At 42.7% G+C, this 22,485-nt stretch overlaps 1 protein-coding gene across 1 annotated transcript in view; it reads left to right on the top strand.

Moving 5' to 3' along the window:
* ABTB2 (ankyrin repeat and BTB domain containing 2) overlaps window positions 1-22,485 on the top strand; it is a 193,015-nt gene that overhangs the window by 118,318 nt on the left and 52,212 nt on the right. Inside the window, exons 2-3 of the mRNA XM_084630910.1 lie at window positions 14,449-14,595; window positions 17,463-17,673. Of these exons, the coding sequence (XP_084487036.1) occupies window positions 14,449-14,595; window positions 17,463-17,673 (358 nt within the window). The remainder of the gene's footprint in view (window positions 1-14,448; window positions 14,596-17,462; window positions 17,674-22,485) is intronic.

Here is a 22,485-nt window from a genome sequence, read left to right as displayed (position 1 = left end):
GGTTGAAAACCACTGAACTACAGCAAAATAGTACATTGGCAAAGTATATATTAAGTAATTGAGCCCAAAATGGGCTTGTGCACAAATACAATGGCTGCAGTAGACTGTATTCTCCCATGTTTTTAAAATTCATGAGATACTAATTCTCAGTCTCTAATGTAGCTGGCATGTTAGTAGCTTGGGCTGTGGTAATGATTCTAAACTCTAAATAACTGTCAGATCTGAGTGATATTCTCAGTGTTGCTTTTTTCATGTTTTTCGGGGTTATTTTTTTTTAAAGAGACCTTTATTCTATAATAAAAACTCTGGCAACCTTTGGTGGAATTTTTTGTTTTGTTTTTGTGTGTGTGGTTTTTTTGAATAACTATTTAGAGTATTAAAACAACGCTATGGATCTATTAATCTCTGACCAATTACTTAACCAAGTATTTCATTCTTAATGTAAATGTCTAGAAATAAGACAGTAGCCAAACTTCCTTTTAAAAACAAAACTCAAAGAGACACTGTTGGAAACTGAATTGCTGCTTGGATGAGTTATATTTAGAGCCCTAATGGATGCTAAAGAAGGGTTGCCCGTTGGTGATGAAACACAAGTTATGCTTGTTGTACAAACTATAAATGGCTATGACCAAGGATTTACGGATTAAAAAGTGCCTCTGTTTTAGATTATCTGAGAGCAAGGACCGGGCCTAGTAATGGATGTTTAATGCAGGGCTCGAAAGATATTGCCAAATTCTGATTGTCCCATCACCACTCTAGAGGGAAATGGCACTGTTCAAAAATAGGTAGGGGGTGTGTTCTTGTGTATACAACATATTTGGCACTGGTGGAAAGGCAGTGTCCCTGATTGTGTGGTGTGGATGAGGGGAGAGAGCATAAGCAATGAAGGAGAATAAAATAGGCCCTGGAAAGCCAGAGAAACTGACACATATCATGAAAAGAAATAAGATAGAAAGAGAGGAGTGAGCATGGAAGTAGATAAGGGGAGACAGAGCAGGGCAGCACTGAGAGAGTAGGAGAGAGGCCACCGAAGAGAAGAGAGAGGGCCTGAGCCTACAGCTGTTGCATGAGTGGAATTCTCATTGACTCTAGGGTTCTTGTGAGCCTTTTTTGTAATTGCCTTTGTTGATAAAGTTTTCTAAGATTTTTGAATGGGAGAAGATATAGACATGCAAAACATTATTATTATTATTTTATTATTAAGAGAACGATATCCCATATTGTAGAAAAAGTGGCCTGCCAAATACTTCCAAGTATTTATTTGAATAAATCGGAATCAAAAGACAAATGGATTCTTTTTCAATATACAGTTGACACAGACCTTTAGCACTGTCCAAATTATTCTGGACCATGTAAATAACCCTGTCAAGAGGCACATGGGTTTTGTTTTCAGACACAAACATTCTTTCCAGAGTGGGAAGTGCTGATGTTTGTTTATTCCAAAACTTGAGCTCACCAAGACATTTTAATGTGAGCCCCAGGCAAGTTCTGTAAAAATGGTGAGGCCTCGTGATTAATGAGCTGTGCGTGCAGGTTAATGGTGGTCTGACCAGTTTACCTCTCCTGACTGCATTGTTTATTGTAGTCAGAGTGTCAACAGAGTACAGTACATTGGAAGTTAACTGTGTGTGTGAAACTGCAATGTACTGCATGTGTCATTTATTTCAGTTGCTTTTTTTTAAATAAATGGCCCTAGAGATGAATGTTCCTTGAGTTTCACATTGGCTAGACACAGATTAGCTTTAGTCAATGACTGACAATCCCATCCTTTTATGAGTCATTTGTATTTACCTGTATGATATGCACATGACTATCTAATTGAGACATCAGCCTGACCCCTCACAGTCCACTTTCATAGACTGTATCAAGTGAACTGAGTCAGAGGCAATGGTGCTACAACTTACTCGTTCATATACAGAGCTGGGCGAGAAACCGATTGTTCAGTTCACTGGCAGTTCGTTCTGAAAAATCAAGAAAAAATGTGGTTCAGGGTAAATTGAATCCAGACATTTTTGGCAAATTGAAGAATTCTACGAAGTCTGTTTCATGTCTAAGGAAACATGTTATGTTGTTTGACCCAAAGCATTTTGTTTCTGGGAATCTTGAAAGGACTAGAGTCACAAAATCACCAGAGGAGGTGGAGGTGGTGCCCTCCTTTATGCCTTTGTCCTAATGGTTAAGGCACTCAGCTGGCATGTGGGAGACCCACGGCCTAAATGGTGCTTAAATCCCCTTGTGAATCTAGCCGCTTCTCCCTCTCTCTCTCTCCTCCCCACCCCAATCTAGCAAATCTGTGTCAAATTCACAAATAGTATTGTGAACTGAAACTGCATTTTTTGGTGAATAATCTATTTGAAAAATGTTACCCGGTTCTACACATCTATTGTAATGACAGTATCGTGTATTGAGGAGTTCTGATTCTGTCTGGTACCACTGTGCATCATAGGGACTATACTGCTAATGGAGATTATCCTTCGCTCACGTGGTAGTCGCCTGTCCTTTAGGAACAGGAGGATCTGAATTCCGTCACCATGAAGTTCTTATTTGGTCATGGATTTGTTACAATATTAGGTATTAAAAATATGTGTAGAGTGAGATACCATTAGTAGCAACCTACAGTGGTTTAAAGCAGCTCATACCTACAGCCTCCTAAATATTGGGAGGTAATTAGAATTGCTTTCTAAATTGTAAAAGGGGGAGGAGGTCCTTTTGTAAAGCTTTATTTTTTAATTTGAGATGTACAGAATTATTTATTTCTCATGCTTAGAGAATTCCAAATGATTGATGTAATTATGGTTTTGATGTTGATTAATAGATGATCTATTGATCTATTTTTAATGTTATGGAATGGTATATGAAATCCAACCAGGAAAGACCAGAATGTGGATTAGTTTAATCAGACTAAGGTCTTAACTACCCAGGGAAATTGACTGGAATAACTATTGTGGAATATATTAATGCACATTAGCTATTCCAGAATATTCCTTCATGGCAAAAGTGGGACACAAGAAGGAGCCCTGCCCCCTCTGTGGCCCCGCCCCCTGGCCAAACTGAAAGCGGGAGCCGGGCCATTGGAAGAGATGCCCAGGGAGCCAAAGCCGCTGTAGGGAGCCCCAGACCCTCCATCTGCCCTGAGTGAGGGACTAAGGCCCACCTCAGCCTCCCCCACACTGGGAAGAGGCTGGTGCCGCCCTTGAGCCTCAGACAGGCATGGAGTGGTGCTGCAGGAAATCCAGGACAAATGCTGTCCGGAAGTCATTCAGCCCGAGACTGGGACTTGAACTCTGCATTTTGGGACTGACCTGCCCAATTCAGGATGGGTGGTCACCCTAGATGACAAGTAAATCTCTTATGGCATGTTTTGTAAGAGTAACTATGTAATCCCGGAGTCCTAGCCAAAATCTATTTTACCTGCCTAAAATCCATTCTACCTTCCCACATTCCCCTCTGTAGTTTCAACTGGATAAATCCTGTCTCTTCCAGTCCTAAGCTGTTACGTTGTATTGTCATGCACTGTTAGAGCTACTGAGTTTCACCCCAAAGGTAGCTGCATTTCGGGTGGGGTGGAGTGGGGTGATCCCTATGCACACTTTGCAAAGCACTTTGGATTCTTTGGGGTAAAACTAAAGTTGTTAATGTTATTAACTGAAAAAGGACCATAAGTAAATTACTGTCGGTACATATTGGATAAGGCGACATTACTGAGGTGTACGGGAATGATTCTGAATGAGTGGAGAAGTTAGATGATTTAAGAAAGCAGCTTCTGTCAAATCACCCTGGAGGGTAGGGAAGTATTATTCCCATTTTACAGTTAAGTGAACTGAGAAACAGGGAGATCCAGTAAGTTGGTCAAGGTCACACAGCAAGTCAGTGTCAGAGCTGGAAATAGAACCTCGGCAGCATAACACCAAGTCTCCTGCTCTACCCATTAGACTGCACTCACTGTTGGCAAGTGTGTCTGTTTTCTTCACTTCTTCCAGAAGCCTTGTGGCAAATATACTGTGCCTCATAAAGCTTCTCTTCATTTGTCCATGTGATATTTACAGCCCTGTAGAGGGTTTGCTCTTTAATGAGTCTAATTGGAATCTGAAAACAGAAATTTGTAAAAGCACAGGGGGTTTATTCCGAAACCTATTGTTACAGCTGAGTTGCAGGGTCCTATTATGCCCTCAAATTCCACATGGAAATTACGATGCCATGAATGCTGGTGATCTTAGAGAGAATGGCCCTGCGCTTGGAGATTGTGTTTGTTGAGCACATCAGATTCTTTTCAAGTAGCTGCAATGGTTGCACTACAAAAAATTTACATTTCTAGAAATTATGGGAAAATTATTAAAGTTCCTCTGTCTCTTTTTAATGTATTATGATGACATCAAAGACCACATTTTCAAATGACTTTATCATAGCTTGTAAAACAGTGAGCATAGTTTTCCAGACCCAAGTTAAAACACAGCCATGCCACTTATTTAAAATCTGGGCTAGCTGACAATAGAACAATGATTCAATATCGGCAAATTCGGTCTAATCAGTGGCTCTGAATGCGGAGATGTGGGCAATGCAGAGATCTGGCACTAACTCCCTCTGTGAGCTTGGACAGCTCACTTCAACTCTTTATGACTTTGTTTCCCCATCTATGAAACTGAGGTAATGATGGTGGCCCTCCGGCCACAGCACTGAGAGCCTCAGATAAAAGGTGATGTATAATAACAAAAGAAAGCCATATTGTGTCAGACCAATGGTCCATCTAGCCCAGTATCCTGCCTTCCAACAGTGGCCAGGGCCAGATGTTTCAGAGGGAATGAACAGAACAGGGCAATCATTGAGTGATCCATGCCCTGTCTTCCTGTCCCAGCTTCTGGCAGTCAGAGATTTCAGGACACCCAGAGCATGGGGTTGTGTCCCTGACTGTCTTGGCTAATGAACTTATCTAATTCTTTTTTGAACCCATTTATAGATTGGCCTTCACAACATCTCTTGGCCATAAGTTCCCCAGGTTGACTGTGCGTTGTGTGAAGAAGTACTTCCTTTTGTTTGTTTTATACCTTTTGCCAATTAATTTCATTGCATGACTCCTAGTTCTTGGGTTATGTGAAGGGGTAAATAACACCTTCCCTATTCACTTTCACCACCCTAGTCATGATTTTATAGACCTCTAGCATATCCCCACTTAGTCATCTCTTTTCTAAACTGCACAGTCCCCGTCTTTTTAATCTCTCCACATATGGAAGCTGTTACATACCCCTAATAATTTTTGTTGCCCTTTTCCAGTTCTAATGTGTGTTTTTCTGAGCTGGGGATGACTGGAACTGCACACACAGTAGTCAAGGAGTGGGCATACTATGGATTTGTATAGTGGCATTATGATATTTTCTGTTTTATTATCTATCCTTTTCCTAGTGGTTCTTAACTTTCTATTAGCCTTTCTGACTGCTCCAGATTGCAAAGTATGTTTATGATGAACTTTATGGAAACGTACCTGGTTTTCCATTATCCTTTAAAATACCAGCTCAGGATATGTGTTCATCAGATTATATAAAATTAAGCAACTGGGGTCAGGCCAGGTCAGTGGTTAGACAGGAGACCTCCAAGGAAAACTCACCGTGGTGTGGGAAGTCGGACTGGTGCTTGCTTCTCTCTGAGACAATAACCAATGCCCTGTTGCTGTGTTTGCTGGTAGTGTGCTGCCCTTCTGCCATCTTCATGTCAGCTTTTGAATATGATGTAAAAAAGAGGCTCTATCCACTCTTGATCATCTAGAATGCCATTTGTCCCAGCCACGCTATGGAACTTCCAGTACCCTACCCCTATACCTCCCACCTCCAGCCCAACCCCAGCATTTTCAATGGTCCGCTCCTTTTCCCAAAACAGTTATTTGATGCTGATGTAGCATGGCAGCCATGTGCCACCCCAGAGATGATTGTATTTCAAGGATGGGTGAAATAAAAACCTGTTAGTGTTTTCTGACAGTCCAGTATTAGTAGAAAGCATGATTAGTTCCGTGAGATTACCCAGGCATTTAAGGATTTGTGCTGACTTACAGATTTTCTGCACTATAATGTACACCGAATGTTAGTGTAATAGCTCCCCTAGAGCTGCAGAGTCCGTAAACTCTGATTCTTCCACATACTTACGGAACATTGGGGCTGGTGAGCCAGGTTATAGCGGAGAGATAATGGACTTTCAGGGTGTCCTTAAGCCTGCAGTTTTGGGGCATCTTTATGCTTGAGCCACATAATGCCTATTGATATTTTGCTAATAATGACCAGATTGTTTTCTAGAAGACAATGCTGGCTCTTGATAACATGTTACTTAAGCCCAGACAAACTGTGGCTGCCAGTATTAGTCTTTGATGTGTGCATTAGGACACAAAGTATGTTCCACTCATGAAACTGAGAGCTCTGCCTAGAGCTAAATGTAGTACAGATCGGCACTGTAAAAGTTTCCCCACACTCCCCTACCAAACAGTCATGACCTTCAACACCCACAACTGTTCCAATCTTGGCAACAATCCCTCACCCTGGCCATCATCCCTAAATCTTGACCTACACTTCTCCTCCTATTTTAGTCTAGCCCCCAAATCTCTATCCCCTCATCTCGACAAGGGTCCTGACTACAGCACCCCCTACTCTCCCATTCCTGGCTATGCTTGTGCACCACGGTCCTGACTGGTATTGTCAAATGGAGCCCTGGCTGTCCCTCAGAAGAGGCTGCCAGTTCGCATGTATGTGAGGGGCCTGGTGTGGAAAGATGGCCACAAACAATCAGTGTGAGACCACAAAACTCATTTTAATGTGTGGGTGTGCGAATTGATCTGATCTGTACCCAGCAGTTTCCAGAACTGAACAGCTAAGACAGTGGCTCTTAAACTGTGCACCGCTGTGCACTTGTAGATAATCCAAGGACCCTTCTGTCTCAGTGCTTAAGCCTTTCTTTCCCTCCCGCTGTCTCCTTCCCGCATTTGTTTTGAATTAAGGTATGATTGTTAAATGTGGATGCTCATACATATGACTGGTTTTGATTTCTCTTACTGCTGACAGAGCCCCACTGAATGATGTGCCCATCTGTTTTGTAATCACTTAATGCAAAACTGTTACTTTCCCATTAGTTAGCAGTTATAAGCACTCTTCTCCCATCACAAACTTCTTTCCCAACTCCTGTCTTCCTATCAGGGTGATACATGACTGTATCTGATCTCAGAACCTGATATGTTTACATTTGTATATGTTAGCGGAGGAACACTTTGGTTGGCTGGTTTCCTTTGGTGTACTCTGCTGTCAGAAGGAACAGTAGACTATCGCTGTGATGATGTCAGATTTCATAAAACCAAGTAGGCTTGAGCTTTCATAGTACTTGGACGAGAGCCTGCCAAGGAGAAAAATAAAAGGTCCAGAAGATGGCAGAGACTTGGAAGGTGGTGCTCTTTGTTCTGAGTCCTTTCTGAATCAGTGTAGCATGGCACTGCATTGCGGGACAGAAATTAATGGAGTCCCTCACCACTCAAGATGTTTAAGATTTATGGCACTTTTTGTAGAAAAAGGACATCTGTCTCTGTGTCCCACCCAAACAGGGTAATTAGAGTTGCAATTGGATTAGAGCAGTGGTGGGCAACCTGTGGCCCATCAGGGTAATCCACTGGCAGCCCATGAGACAGTTTGTTTACATTGACTGACTGTCCACAGGCACAGCCACCCACAGCTCCCAGTGGCCACAGTTTGCCGTTCCCGGCCACAGGTGGTCACAGTGCGGGCCAGCCGCTACTTCAAACAGCTCCTATTGGCTGGGAATGGTGAACCACAGCCACTGGGAGCTGCGCAAAGCTGTACCTGCGGACAGTCAATGTAAACAAACTGTCTCATGGCCCACCAGCAGATTACTCTGATGGGCCACAGGTTGCCCACCTCTGGATTAGAGTCTTCTTGATTTCCTAGGTGAAATCCTGGCCCCATTGAAATCAATGGGAGTCTTGCCATCAACTTCAGTGGGGGCAGGATTTCACCCTTCTGTCTCTAAAATGTTAGTTCTACAAGCCTACTGGATTCAGTTAACATTTGACCTTTGTAAATGTTCCGTATGGAACTAATCACAAGACATATATTGCAAAATTGTCTTGATGCCCATGACAGAAGACATTTTTCTTTCTTATTTTTTATATTCTTGATGGATCCTGTGTATTATTTACACTTTTTGTTTTGGTGCGTATGTGACTCATACAAAATGTATCATGATTAAGGATAGGTAAATGGCTAGATATGATCCTGAATCTAGTGAGTGCTCCCAGAGCTGTCAAAAATTCATCTTTAGGTTTAATTTCCTGAAATGGATCTTTGTCTCATGTTTGTTTTGTTTGTTGATGTTATGGTAATGTCTAGGAAGTCATGAACCCCACTGTGCTAGGCATTGTACAAACAGAGCAAAAAGATAGTCCTTGTTTTAAAGAGGTTATTTTTGTTCTGCCCAGAGGAAAGATATATAAAACAAATATAATTTTACTGGTTTCATCTAAAAACAAGTTAAAGCGCAACATGTAACCCCCTCCTTCTCTCCATACTCCCCAACGTATGCCCCATGGGATAGCGATATCTGTGTTTGGTAGCTTAATATATCCTGAACCAAGCTCTTTAGACTTTGTCACACCTTTCTAACAGAGTTAGTGCCCTATGCAATCTCCACAAGGAATCCCAGATGGCAAAATTCCATTGCTTTTCAGACCAGTCTCACTGGCTCTTTACCACTTCTGAAAGGCCACCTCTAAACGTCATGTAACCATCTGGAAAACCTCAAAGAGCTGACAAGGTAGTCAAGAAGCTGTCTTCCAACGTGAAAGATTTAAATTACAGCAGATTTCTGTACCAACTGCTTTAAAGTGCTATGAAGTCCAGAAAACACAGTGAAAATCTTCCCATTGGAGAGTCCTTTTCCATAAACATCACATGCAAAGAACTTGGCGAGCTTAACAACGTAAAGATAAAATGTCATGGACAAGGATTTTGATCCCTCTAGCATGAAATCTCCAAACAAAATCCAGTCAAAACCTCCTAGTTCACCTTTTGATGCCAAACCATAATTGTCATGTGACTGATGCCAAGCTGCAAATTATCCCAGCTTCGCTCAAAATTCAGCCCAGGAGTCACTCGTGAAGTTCTCAAACCTTTAGAGAAACCTGACCTGAGCTTTGAGCTTGAACCAAACCCCACATCAGGTGGAAACTGCAGAGTTGCATGGCCAACTTGCCTGGGAAGTGATGGCCCACCAGCCATAACAGCATCCCCACTGCACCACTAAAAGCAACAAGATGTCGAATGGTGTGAACATTTTTTGTTGGTGGTGTTTTTTGTCTATCCCTGGACTCAATTTAGATTGCAGAAGCATTTTTCAGTTGCTCTTAAAAAGCATCAGATTACAGACGACAATTCAAAAACCTTCAGGCTAGCAGAACAGTTTCATTCTGAAGAACTGCTTCACCCAGTGACTGGAACTCCACCCAGTAACTGCCTTTTAAGAGCCCTGGAGCAGATTTCGTATATTAAGTGAGGTAGAATAAACCTTGCTTTATTCCCAGTTGCTATTTCAAAACCTATGAAAATATCAGAAACTAAGTACTGTTGTTAAACCTTGCCTTGATCACAGAACTATGAAGGTGTTTTCAGTTGGGCTGCTGTATGTAGTGCTACCTCCCAATAATCTCGGGAAAAGCTGCTGCTTAAATTGTTGTGATTTTAAGGCCTGATCCATACCACACTGAAATCAGTAGAAAGACTTCTGTTGACTTCATTGGGAGTTGGATTAGCTCCTTAATCTCTTTGGCAATAAATAAATATATATAGTTTTGTGGCCAAAATACCAGGGCATGGCCAGGAATGGATGAGAGTCACACAATGTAACCCATACAACAAAAAAATATTTTATAGACAACAAAGTGTGCTGTTGATGGATCATTGCAGCATTGTAATTAAAGGTTGCTTTGGGTTGTTATTTTGTGGGGGAAATATACCCTTGAAATTCATGTCAACTGTAGTTTTACTCCCAGATTGAAAGTAAAAAGAGAATGTTCAGGTACAAATTAATCTAATTGAGTTATATTTTGCTTATTTAGTTAGCCTTGATCAAAATCAATATAACCATGAATAAAAATGTATAAAGCCAAATCTAAATTCATAAACAGGCCCTACAAATTCAATCAGAACAATTTACACTTCATATTTTGCATTTTTATAATATCTTTTATCTGGAAATCTCAAAACACTTTTACTGATATTAATTAAGATTATAGCACTACTCTCGGATCGGTAACCATAATTAGCCCCATTTTATAGAGGAGGAAACTGAGGCACAGAGAAGCGATGAAAGTTGCCCAAGGTTGGTCAGTCAGTCAGCGGCACAGCCACTCTTAACTCCTTTTCTAACCACTTAGAATATGCTCCACTTCCACCTTTGCAAAGTCATGATACAAAAGTAAGGTAAGATGTTCACAGTCTGACGCATTCATAATAACCTATCCCAGGAGCGTGTAAAAGCATGTGACATTACCAAATCAGAATCACCATCAGCACCTCCAGCTCGGAGTGAGATTTATACATTATCCACATGTCTCTGAGAAGTAAAGTGAAGCATCTGTCTGAATTTCTGCTTTTTTGTCAGATTAACACCGTTTCAGAAAATTATTCCACTTCTGGGTGGGACTGTGTTGTTATCTCTGCTACAGAACATTTCTGATATCTGCAGTCAGAATAGCATGTTGCAGTGCAGTTGACTCTATCCATCATGAAAACCATGTTTGACTCTTGTAGGCTAAAAGATACAAGATCAAATTTGGCTCCCAGTTACATGAGTCCAACCCTAATGGACTCAGTGTGGCTACAGATCCATCTGGGGCTCAGTTCCTCATCTGCAAAGTGGGACTAACAGTACTTCTCTACCTCCCATGAAGTGATGGGGACTACGGAAGTAGTACCAAAATTAGCACAGTAAAGTAGGCTGTAAACAAACTGTGGTGAATATTGTACTCTTGCTGCCCAGTCAGTCGCTCCTGTTAGTCTCTTGAAAAGTTGTGAGCAAAGTGCTCTTTCTCTCCACTACAGGACCCTTTCATCTCCAAGAAAGAATGCAGTGAGTGTAAAATGCAGTAATGAGTAAAAATGTAACCCTTATGAAAGAAGGGTACATGTGTGCACTGCTCTCTAATGAAGAGAATCAGAATTGCTCACATATGTATCACAGGCCCTATATGGCTAACAACTAGAGGAGATTGATGTCAATGGAATTGCAGTTGTTTACAGCAAGTATTGAAGTTGCCTTCTGGCCTTTTGCTTCCTTCACCCAGGCCGCAAAGTGTTTCAGATGCCAGCAAGCTTGTTGCTTGCTGGGGGAATGGAATGTATTACTCTGGCCTGTTAAGGAAGGGTGCTGATGTGCTACATAGGAAGCTCTCTCCAGTCCTCTTCCAGAAGAATGGCTAGCGTGCTGTGAAGCCTTGCAGAAAGGGGAGGCTACAACAGGGGAAAAGGGGATGGTTCTCAGGACTCCGTCAGGGACTCAGTGCCCTTCAATTGTGAAAAATGCACACACTGCTAAATTAACAGGAAACAAATTTTATAAATGCTATTGCTGTATATTAAGGGCCTGATCTCAAACCCATTTATATCAATGGAATACCGCCACAGACATCAGTGGGCTGTGGATCTGGCTTTAAGGACTTAATTCCATTCTCATCTCCCACTTAAGTAACAGGCATACCTCTCTCCCAGCCAGCGGAATCATTAGACCCTAAATATTTTGCCCTCTAATACTACGATACTTTGTGGGCAGATATGAGTGACTTTTCCCAGTGAATAAATCACTTTTATTTCCAACTATTCTCAACAACTGCCAAGCCATAACCTGAAAAGCTGAGAAAATTTGCTTGATTTGTCTGCCCAGCTTAAATCATTCTACAAAATCTTTATTTGTAATTAAAACAAACCAACCAACTTTCAGTTGAAACCGTTGGGGGAGAAAGCAGAGGGGAGGGTGATCTGCTCCGAAAGCTTTTTTGTGTGTGTGTGTGCCCTGTTTGTTTTATTAATGTAACTGCCCATTTCTGTTTCCACCTTCCTAGAGTTGTGCGCTCCATTTGAAACTTTTAACAAATCAGCCCATTTTCCTTCTCCCACTGTTGTAAATTCAATCCATATGCCTTAAAATGTCCTTTCATAGGACTAACATGGGAAAAGGAAGTGGGCTCACACTCTGTGTAGGGGGCTGCAGTGTAGTGAGAGAGCGCTTCCAGTTTGCATGTGTTGCTTCTATTAATTCTTAGAACTCGAGCTTCCTAATTATTCAGATTAGAGACCATTGGCAGGGTTTTCTGCATTAGCCAACAGTGATGTACAGTGCAGAGACACAGCAGGATAAATCATTCCCTTATCCTCAGAATGTCTAGGAAGTTCTTGATGCAATCGTTGGCTGTGCCACTGAACAGGATGTGAAGAGGAGGTGTCCTGCTGAATGGGAGAGGGAGGGAGAGATCAATTCTGTATAAAATCTCAAAAGAAAACACCAAGACAAAGTAACAAAGATCTCCCAGTGTGGTGCAGGTTAACTGGCAATTATCTGCTTGATGGGAGGCAGGGGACTGACATGACAGGAGGTGGCTGCAGATTAAGAATGAAGCACTCTCCACATCTAGGACTGGAACAGTAGGGGTATTGCATGACAGTACTGAAATGCATTAGCAGAGCTGTGTGGGGACAAAAGTGAATAGCTTAGGGTGCCACAGATCAAGATTGAGGTATGTTGACAGAGAAGCGTATGGGGTCCCAGGTCTGGAATAGCAAGAAATTGTGTGATGGATCAAGGAGTGGAATTATGGGAGCTGCTGCACATCAGGATTCCAGTGCAATGGTTGAATTGCCTGTGTAAGCTCGCTCAGTGCCTGTGGACGTTATGACAGGCTCTAAACAGTACTTCCAGTCGCACCAAACTCTCACCCAATTTGGCTCTGTTTTGTTATAGACAAAGGAAGAACTGTGAAGTGATACGCAAAGTAGACTGAAATGGAGTACTTGTGGCACCTTAGAGACTAATAAATTTATTTGAGCATAAGGTTTTGTGAGCTACAGCTCACTTCATCGGCTGCATGCAGTAGAAAATACAGTGGGGAGATTTTATATACACAGAGAACGTGAAACAATGGGTGTTACCATACACACTGTAACGAGAGTGATCAGGTAAGGTGAGCTATTACCAGCAGGAGAGAAAAAAAAACCTTTTGTAGTGATAATCAAGGTGGGCCATTTCCAGCAGCTGACAAGAATGTGTGAGGAACAGTGGGGGGGGAGGGGGGGAAGCAGATTGTGGGTTCTGATCACCACTATATAAATTGCTTTTATGTTATTGACATAACTAGTCATTTTACATCAATGCTTTTGTAAAGAAAGTGAAACGGTTTTAGAAACATGCTTAACAACCAGAGAGAGAGAGAGAGTGTAACAGAGGGAGAGGTGTTTCTAATCGAACTTTCTATTTGGGTCATTTGTAGAAATGCAAATAAATGCTTTTATGGGCCAGTTTTTCAAAATCCGCTTCTAAGAGTAATCTTACCTGCCCAAATGTTCACAACACGTAAAAAATTTAAACTTGTGCGTTCAAAACTGCCTACTGTCAGCTGCACAAATGAGATCATTAATGACCTGGTTTTCAGAGATGCTGAGAATCTTCAGTTCCCATTCACCTCAGCTGGACTTGGCAATTATGCTCAACAACCTTAAAAATCAGGCTATTGCATCCAACAATCTGATTACAGCTATGCAAGTTCAGCCTGTGGGCACACAACTTCATTTTTGCATATACAGTTTTAGGGTATGTCTACACAGCTAAATAAAAAAAAAAAAAGACCCACGGCAGTGAGTATCAGAGCCTGGTTCAACTGACTTGGGCTTGCGCTGCGGGGCTAAATATAGCAGAGTAGATGCTAAGGTGAGAGCCTGGGCTCTGAAACCCAGCAAGGGGGGAGGGCTTTGGAGCCCAAGCCCAAACATCTACACTGCTATTTTTGGCCCTGAAATGCAAGCCAGAGTCAGTTGACCTGAACTCTGAAACTCACTGCCGTGGGATTTTTTTACTGTGTGGACATACCTTTAAAGGCTTCTTTAGACTCTCCAAAACTTTTGTTGTAATTTTACAATAAAATAATTTTACAAACTCTTTGTTCCCAGCATTTACAGGCTGCAAATAGTATTTGTGTTTGCTCCCTAGAGCCCAGCTGCTCCGCTTCTGCCAATCAACAGAATTAATTGGTTCCAAAGACCACCTGAGCACTGTGGCTGAGTGAGCAGCATGCACTGAATTCCCCAGTCACCACTACAAAGAGAAATCAGTGCTTTCAGTATTTCCATTCCATCCCTGAATGGTGGAGTATTCCCCTGGCCCTGCAATTTCACTTGTAACAGGCCTGTTCACTGCTCTCCCCAGGTGTGCTGTCTCTGCCTGCCTACTTCAGCCCCTACAATGATGGCTCCATAAGCAGTGATGGACGGGCCGATGCTTATGCCCAGCTGGAGCTCCGAACTCTGGAACAGTCTCTCTTGGCGACTTGCGTTGGAAGCATCTCAGAACTAAGTGAGTTTCAGCTGTAACTGATCATTTGTTTAAACAAAATATAAGGACTGCTGCTATTGAAGTCAATGGCAGTTTTGTCATTGGCTTCAGCATGAGCGGCATTGGTTCCATGTTATGTAAAATTTGATTGTTTCAGGGTGCTGTTCGTGGAAATCAGATTAGGATGTTTTATGCTTAATTTATGCATAAAATGTCCCTCTTCCAGCATTTTATTCTTTGTCTTAGTGACTTCAGTGCTGGTGAAAGATCTATTTATTAGCTATGTAGGTGCTTAAATGGCTTGCATCAGCCTAATGTCGGAGCACCAGATTAACAGCAGTTAGTCAAATGGCCACAAATTCACTTTCTAGTTGTCATACACTAGTAAAGTTTGGATGGCAGACGCTCCAGGGGAAAGTTTTTTGTTTTAATTTAAAATATAAAAATGAGGAGGAGGGAAATCCTGAGAATGCTTCTGATATAATCAATTTTGTAAATCTTTTTTGTTAACAAACCCCAGATTTTGGGCCTAAACTACTTGACAGTGCCCCTTTAAAATAAACCAAAATGATTTGTGTTTTCCTGGCCTGGTTTTCCTTGCAAAATTTCTGCTGGCACGACTGTCCCAGTCCCTGTGATCTGAAGGCTAATGAATATCAGGGGTTGGCCAGGCCCAGAGCTTGTGGTTTCACCATTTATTTTGCAACTTGCCTTAATTTGAGGTTTTTCAAATTCTTTTAACACACCTCTATTTATGCTGGAACACAAGGGAGCTTTTGTAGCATGGGCCCATGATTGAATGCGGCTTCCTCTCCCTCTTTCCTAGTCCCTGCTTTGGCCAGCTTAGTCATTACGTCTAGTGAATGGATGTCCTGATATAGTCACCTACTGATTTTAAAATATGGTCTGGAGGTTGCCAAAGAAGTAGGGAGTGGGATGTTATTCTTTGCTGAAAATTTGAATTCCAGATGTATTTCTTTTCTGATCATGCGGGATTCCGGATTAGCACAGAAGCTAGAAGATGCACAGGACTCTTGTAAGAATGTTTGGGTTTTAGGGAAAGATTCAGGAGCAACAGAAATGGGAAAGGCAGAGACATTAGGAGGTTTTTTCCTCTCTGGAGTCTACTTGTAAAATGAATTTACTATGCGACGAATGAGTGCACAGCTTCACGTTGCAAAGTGAGGTTTTAACACCCCATCGATCTGACTCACTAATAACTGCATAATGCTCAGACATACAGTAGCCATGTGTTTTCCCCAGCCTGTGTAATATCAATCCCTAAAGCGTTCAGCTGGAGGCATAGTAGTAAACTTGGTCTTTTTGCTGTTAGACCTAAGTGGATTAGCATCATCCTAAGAACTGCACTGGGAGTCAAGGGGGGGGGGGAGGGGGAGGGTGAATTCACATTTTGAGTGGCTAAGTTCACGGCGCCATCTCAGACCCAGCTTGGTGTTGGTGGCTATTTCAATTCCATCCTTTCCCAGCATTGTAACCATAGAACACAATAGAGGAACATTTCCTGTGAGGATTCTAGAGGACGGTAGAACATAAAGCAACAGAAGATTCCCAGGGAAAAAAGAGACCCTGTGCCTATATGGTATTCTATAGTAGTGGTTCAGACTAGTGCTACAGGAATACCACTACTGTAAATTGTAACACTTGAGGCCTTTACTGTCAGGCTACTGTAGTGTTTGTAACGTGGGGTGTAGTATGTTTAAAGCAAGTGTCAGCTGAAGAGCACTTGAGATTTATATAACCAAAGGTGTTCTCTGCAGGTGCTAACCCACAGCAGCTTCCTGTTCTGAAGGGGAAGGGTTAGTATCTTCTTAGTAGCAGCTGTGTAACATAGATTTTCCCCCTCCCAGTTGCCTGGTCGGGAGTCTTCCAATGTATTGACACAGGACGGTTGACAAGGGTTCAGAATCCCCAAGAACTGAGCAGCTCAGAAGACACTGGATGCTTTCTCCTTGAGTTGAGACCTTTATGAGGCTCAGGGAGAGACTTCCAGCAAGGTCTGTGAAAATCAGAGAGAGAGAGAAATATAAGGACTGGCTCTTTAATAAGGGAGGTGGATGTTGTTACTCCTTGGAAGCAATCTTCAGCTAGAGAACAGTGAGGAGGATAAGAGAAGCGGACACCAACAAGAAGGGACTTCCAACTAGGACAGAGGCTTTCCTCTTTCTGTCATAAGAACCTGGGCAGACAGTTGGGACTTGAGGGCTAGTTAGGTGGGATCAGATGGCTCCAATGTAGGGAACTGGTCTGGCCTCATAACATGTAGAGGACAGGGAGAACCAAAACAAGCAACCTACATGGACGCTGCCTCTGTCCCCTTGCATAAATTATGTTCCCAACCCAGTGCTGATGTAGGATCTTACAAAGTGTATTTCATTAGCCAAAGGCAGGCAAGAAACCCATGGATGTGGCTTCAGAAGAAAAGAAACAGCATTAAAATAGCGAAGAAAAATAATGCAAAGTCATCACACTGATCCCAGATGACAGGCAAGTTTAGCTATTTAGATAGTAGTTTAATTCTACCATGACTTGTCTAATGGCTAGGAATTTAAAAGGAAATTAAATTTCCATTGCAATAAACCAGTGATTCTCAACCTATTTAACATTGTGGGCCGCATCCATTACTGTCTGTGTGGCCCTGAGGATGTCACATGGGCTGCAGCTCTGTGCTGATTGGGCCACAGGTTGAGAACCGCTGCAATAAGCTATAAAATGGCAGCTCCAGGACCTGCCTATTGGCTTAGTGGGTAAATAATAATTACACACAAAGAAGGCTTTCTCAGTTGCCAGTGATTTTATTTAGCTGAGAAAATAAGCATATGGGTCTGGATAAACATTCAGAAATGCTTTTCCTGTCCCCTTTTGTGCAGGTGACTTGGTATCGCGAGCAATGCACCACATGCAATGTTTGAACACCCTCCGCCCCGGCATGAGCCCTATCCGGCAAACAAGGCAACAGCAGCCCATTACCTGGTCCCCTGATGCCCTCCATACCCTCTACTACTTCCTACGCTGTCCTCAGATGGAGTCCATGGAGAACCCCAACCTGGATCCGCCAAGGATGACCCTGAACAATGAACGGTAGGGAAGTCTGTTAACTGTTAGCAGTAAGGAAATCAGGCCAACAAGGCCTCCTTTTGCAGAATAGCTCAGGGCTTATGTGCAGTGCAGTTCGTTTGCAGGAGGCTATCTATCAGGCATCAGTTATTCCTGCTGTCCAGCCAGCATGGGTCATTAGTCTTGCCAAGTTTACAAGGTGTTGGAATTGGAGCTGGGAAGCAAGCTACTTTCTCAGACAGTCTTTTCCGAGCAAGATGTATACTGTATATCGCCAGCAAGGCTTGTCTAGGGACATTGCCAGGAGTGCATGTGGCTGCCTAAAGCAGTAAAGACCTTACCAAAGAAAACGTTACCTTCCCAATACCACTGATTAATGATTGTCATCATTCTTGGGAATACGAAGGTTGATTGCAGTGGAGAGCCTCAGAGGGGGCTTATTTCAGTTGCTGCTACGTGTCTAGTAGGTGGGAAACTTACACAAGAAGTCAATACCCCAATAAAAACAAAAGGGCCACTCTTACTCATGCCAAGTAGTACCTGACTCTGCAAGTAGTCTTATTATTAGATCTGGTTGGAAATTTTCCAGTGGAATATTTTTTAATCAGAAAAGGTTGATTTGTCTAAATTGAAACGTTCTGGGGGCATGTATTGATTTTTTGACTAAATTCTAACAGAAACCCTGCAGGTTTCTGATACAGCTCTGCCTGCCAGCTAGGTTTCAAAACCTGCCTGGGTTCCTGCTGACTCACCCACCCAGCTCCTCAGCAGCCCACCTGGCAGGCTGATGGGGAGCCTGGGAGTCCAGCTCCTAGACTTGCATCTCTTTGCTAGCCTGGACCTCTGGGGCTTCCCGTCTTTCTGGTTCCCAGGGTCCCTGGTTTTGGGGCAGCCCACCAGATGGACTGCCCCTGAGCTAGGGCTTCCAGTATCCCAGCTCTTCAGCAAAACAAAACTTTGGTATTCACATTCCACAAACAATGCTGAAATTTCATTTTTGTTCTGTTTTGGAATTATTATTTTTTTAAATTTCTGAATGTCCCATAGAATGGGAATTCCAGTTTCTGGCCAGCTGTACCCAGGACATGTTAGTGTGCCTTCTGCTATGTGGTTCATTGTCAGCCTGGCAGAAAGTCAAGCACACAGCATATCCCTTTTGCTCCTTTTGAGAGCAGTCTCTGGTTGAGAAGCATCCTAGGCTTGCACTGTGTTAGATTCCAACTCCCATGCCAGGTGGCCACATTCTCAAAATGAAAACGCACAGGAGCAGGGGAAGGGATGATACCTGTCACAGATTTACTAATACTGTGGCCCCTTATTCCAACACCAATGTCCTCTACTGACCCCAGTGTCCCCCTTGTGCTGAGTGGCAGCAGATGTCCAGGGCCTTATAGGTCAGTTCTCCAGTGAAAGAGAAATTTGGTGATATGAAATCCAGATATACTTTAAGTGTAAATTTGCTTTATTTGCACACATTCGCCAGTGCTGGGATGAGATGGTTGAACAACATGCAGGGCAATCCCTTCTTTCAGGCATCACAGCCCAACCAGTGCCTGGTTCCCAAGGAGCAATTCTGCCTCAAGAATGGATTCTTATCAGAGCTCAAGGCAGACAGCAAATTCTCCAGCTGCTCACACGGCTCCCTCTCTCCCCAAGCTGCCTCTATATCCAATCTTGCATAATCCGGCTAACAACAACCCAGCACAGCTTCCCAAGACTTACATGTCAGCCTGTCCAAAACTTTCTTGCCAGCTAAGAACTTGGAAGACTGTGTTTAACAGCACCACCAAGTGACACCTGCCGTAACAATATGATAAAAACAGATTATTCCACTGTCACTCAATCTCCCATTAATTTAAAAAGAGATGTTTTTAACTTACAATTTTTTTCTCACTTAAAAATAATAAAATAACAAACTTAACATCTAATGTCATTTTTAAAAGTTAGCTGAAAGTCACTTTAATAACACTAACGGAGAAAATAATTTATAAATCACAACAAATTGGCCTTTCCACACACCCCCGGACAGGGTCCTTCATGACTTTCTCTTCCCCCGTTTCCCAGTGTGGACATGGACCAGCCCATTTCATGCATTCACCCCTTCTCATCACCTTCAGGGCTGGTGCCGCTGCCAAGCCCCACTTTTGCAAGCCTGACTGTTGCTGCTGTTGCCATCACTGCCAGCCAGGGCTCACTCCTTCAGGCCCGATGGAGGTGCAAGTGCCACTGGCCAAGCCCCGATGGTGGTGGGTGGTAAGTCTGCTGTAGCTGCTGTCCTCAGGCACAGGGGATAACAGCTTCTGAGCAGAGCCCCCAGCAGGACCCGTGGGCGAGGAGAGGTGCTGAGCATAAAAATGGGTGTCCCATTTCCTGGTTCCAGGTTTCCAGGACAGAATGCAGAAGTCTGGGAGGGAAAAAAGGACGTCTGGTCACTTTATCCAAACAGCAACTGCTATAATTTCAGCCTGAGTGTCTTTATTGTAGATTTTAAAAAATGGCAAATAAAGAGAGCACAATTATAAAGTGTCCCTGATAGAGAAAGCAGAGTGCACATCTCAGTCTGAAAGATGTTCCTTCCTGAATCCCTTCACAACCCTACCCCTTAGCAGACTGTCAGGGAGGTTCCTTTGCTCATCCGGGCAGACTGTTACTATGTTCTTGTGCGGCACCAACCCCAATGGGGTCTCAATCTTATTGGGGTGCTACTGTATTCCAGAATAATAAGTCTCCCTGTACTGATGCCCGATCTTCCTCCAGAAGAAACCACAACCTTAAAAAGATCTGTCTGGTGGGAATAGAAGCAACTGGAGAGAACCAGTGTGAGCTTGTGATAGAAATAAGAGGAAATAGGGAATGCAGCAGGTTTCCTTTTAAGTTGTTGTATCTAGATAGATAAAGAATAAAGTTACATGGTTAAAATAAGGAAGGGGATGCAAACGTAATAACTGCAAAGTTGGCCTACCAATCTGAAAAGGCCACACACAGTATGTCTACATTACAGTAGACATACCCAGTGAGAGTAGTTGATCAGAGTTTTATATGGGTTAAAACATGAATGCCATCCCAGTTTTCCACTTTTCCTCCACACCTGCATCCCTTCTATGATCTCCAGAGCTGGGTTAGAGAATGCAATATCACAATTTCAATGCAAGCTGTATGTCTATTTTATGTTTAAATCAATACTAGATGCTGCATCAGCAGCAGGTTTTTGGAATGTTTCCCACCACTTACTTCGGATCGAGACTTAGGTGTACAGGAAATTAAAAGCGATATTTTTTTTAAAAAAATCAAAAGTTTGGCATTAGAAAAAAAACATGAGCCTGAATATACCAGACTGAGCAAATGGCTTCAAACTTTGATGGAACCTGTGTAAGTCAAACTGCTGGATATACCAACAGCAACTAACTTCCAACCCCACTTGGAATCTGTTCCGAGATATGTTTGTATGTGTCCATACCCCATTGACCCCAATCCCTGTTATTTAACATGGCTAGTGGGGTAAATATTGCTGGGGACGCTTTGTACATGAGTCTGTTTATTCATTCCCAACTAAAGGGAAAAGACAGTCCAGGTTGCATGAGTGTGTGCCAGGGCGCAGTCTGATAGATGAAGGCATTGATTCACCTACTCTGACTTGGCAAAGCTGTGTAGCCAGCCCTTTTATTCTTTACTGAGCTGTGCTAAATCAGCTGCAAACTCTGCATTGCTCTATTGTGCATTTATGGTCTCTCTAGAATATACTTTTAATGTGTACTGCAAATCTGGGCTATTTTCTAATGAAAAATCTCAGTCATGAACCAGGACAATAATGCTGAAATGTTTTGCAATTGTTTGTGCTGTGGTTCCTGGGTTGCCATGCAAAATCTATCAATGTTTTTAAAAGCCCTAAATTTAGTAAGGAGGGAGATGATTATTAGAGTTGCAGGTCTAGTCTTGTAAACTCAGGACTGATTTTGAGAAGCTCTGAGCACCTGCAACTCCTATTTACTTCAGTGGGAATTGCTGTTGCAAATTCAAAGCTCATAACCTATTAGCCATTTGCTTTATCAGATGAGCTCTTTGTCAATCAGTTTTATGCCACCCATTACACTTATGAAGTAGCATACTATGAAAATCACTGCAAAATCAGGGTTGGAAAGGACTTTTTAGTGCTTCCCTCTGACACTGGGGGAATATAGAATTCACTATCTTAAAACCATCCCTGATGGCTGCTGTCATGTCTAGGCTGTCAAAATGGTGCTGAAAACATGTTGTCAAACTACAGAGTTGCTGATACATGCAGACTCAGCACCCTACAACCAACTCATTCTGAGTGCAATTCATGTGTATGTGAGGGAGTGTGAGAATGCACATATAAAGGGGAAGTGTAAACTGTGTGTGAGAATCCCCATGCAAGTGGCCTGCACACTTAGGCCCCCTCTGTTCATAAGAACATGCAAACTGCACGTCCTTGTCCATGGTAACTCCCTTAGCAGCCAAATTGATAGACCAAAAGTGGTGGCAGTAAATGAAGGGGTAGAGATAGTGAGAGCCATGTGGGAGTGAGAGAAGCTTGGGAGCCTCTCTGCAGGTTGGCAAGTGGCAGAAGCCTCCTATTTAGGACTCTAGTGTATATTTTCACATTGAAACCTGGGGAAGCTTGTTGGCTGGTGATGTGGCTCTGTGGTGTTCTGATTCCTGTCCAGAGGCAGAAAGCTGCAGTGAAGAGAGAAAACGGGCATCAGTAAGTAAAAAGCCTTGGAACATTGTCCCTGTTGAAAACAGCATGTTTGGTACATGATGTACTTTGAACCCCATCTTGGCCTCATCCTCTGCACATGCAGAGTACTGTCTGCT

This window comes from Lepidochelys olivacea (assembly GCF_965140295.1).
Source record: "Lepidochelys olivacea isolate rLepOli2 genome assembly, chromosome: 6".
Taxonomy (NCBI): Eukaryota; Metazoa; Chordata; order Testudines; family Cheloniidae; genus Lepidochelys; species Lepidochelys olivacea.
This window is presented reverse-complemented; position numbering and strand designations above follow the sequence as displayed.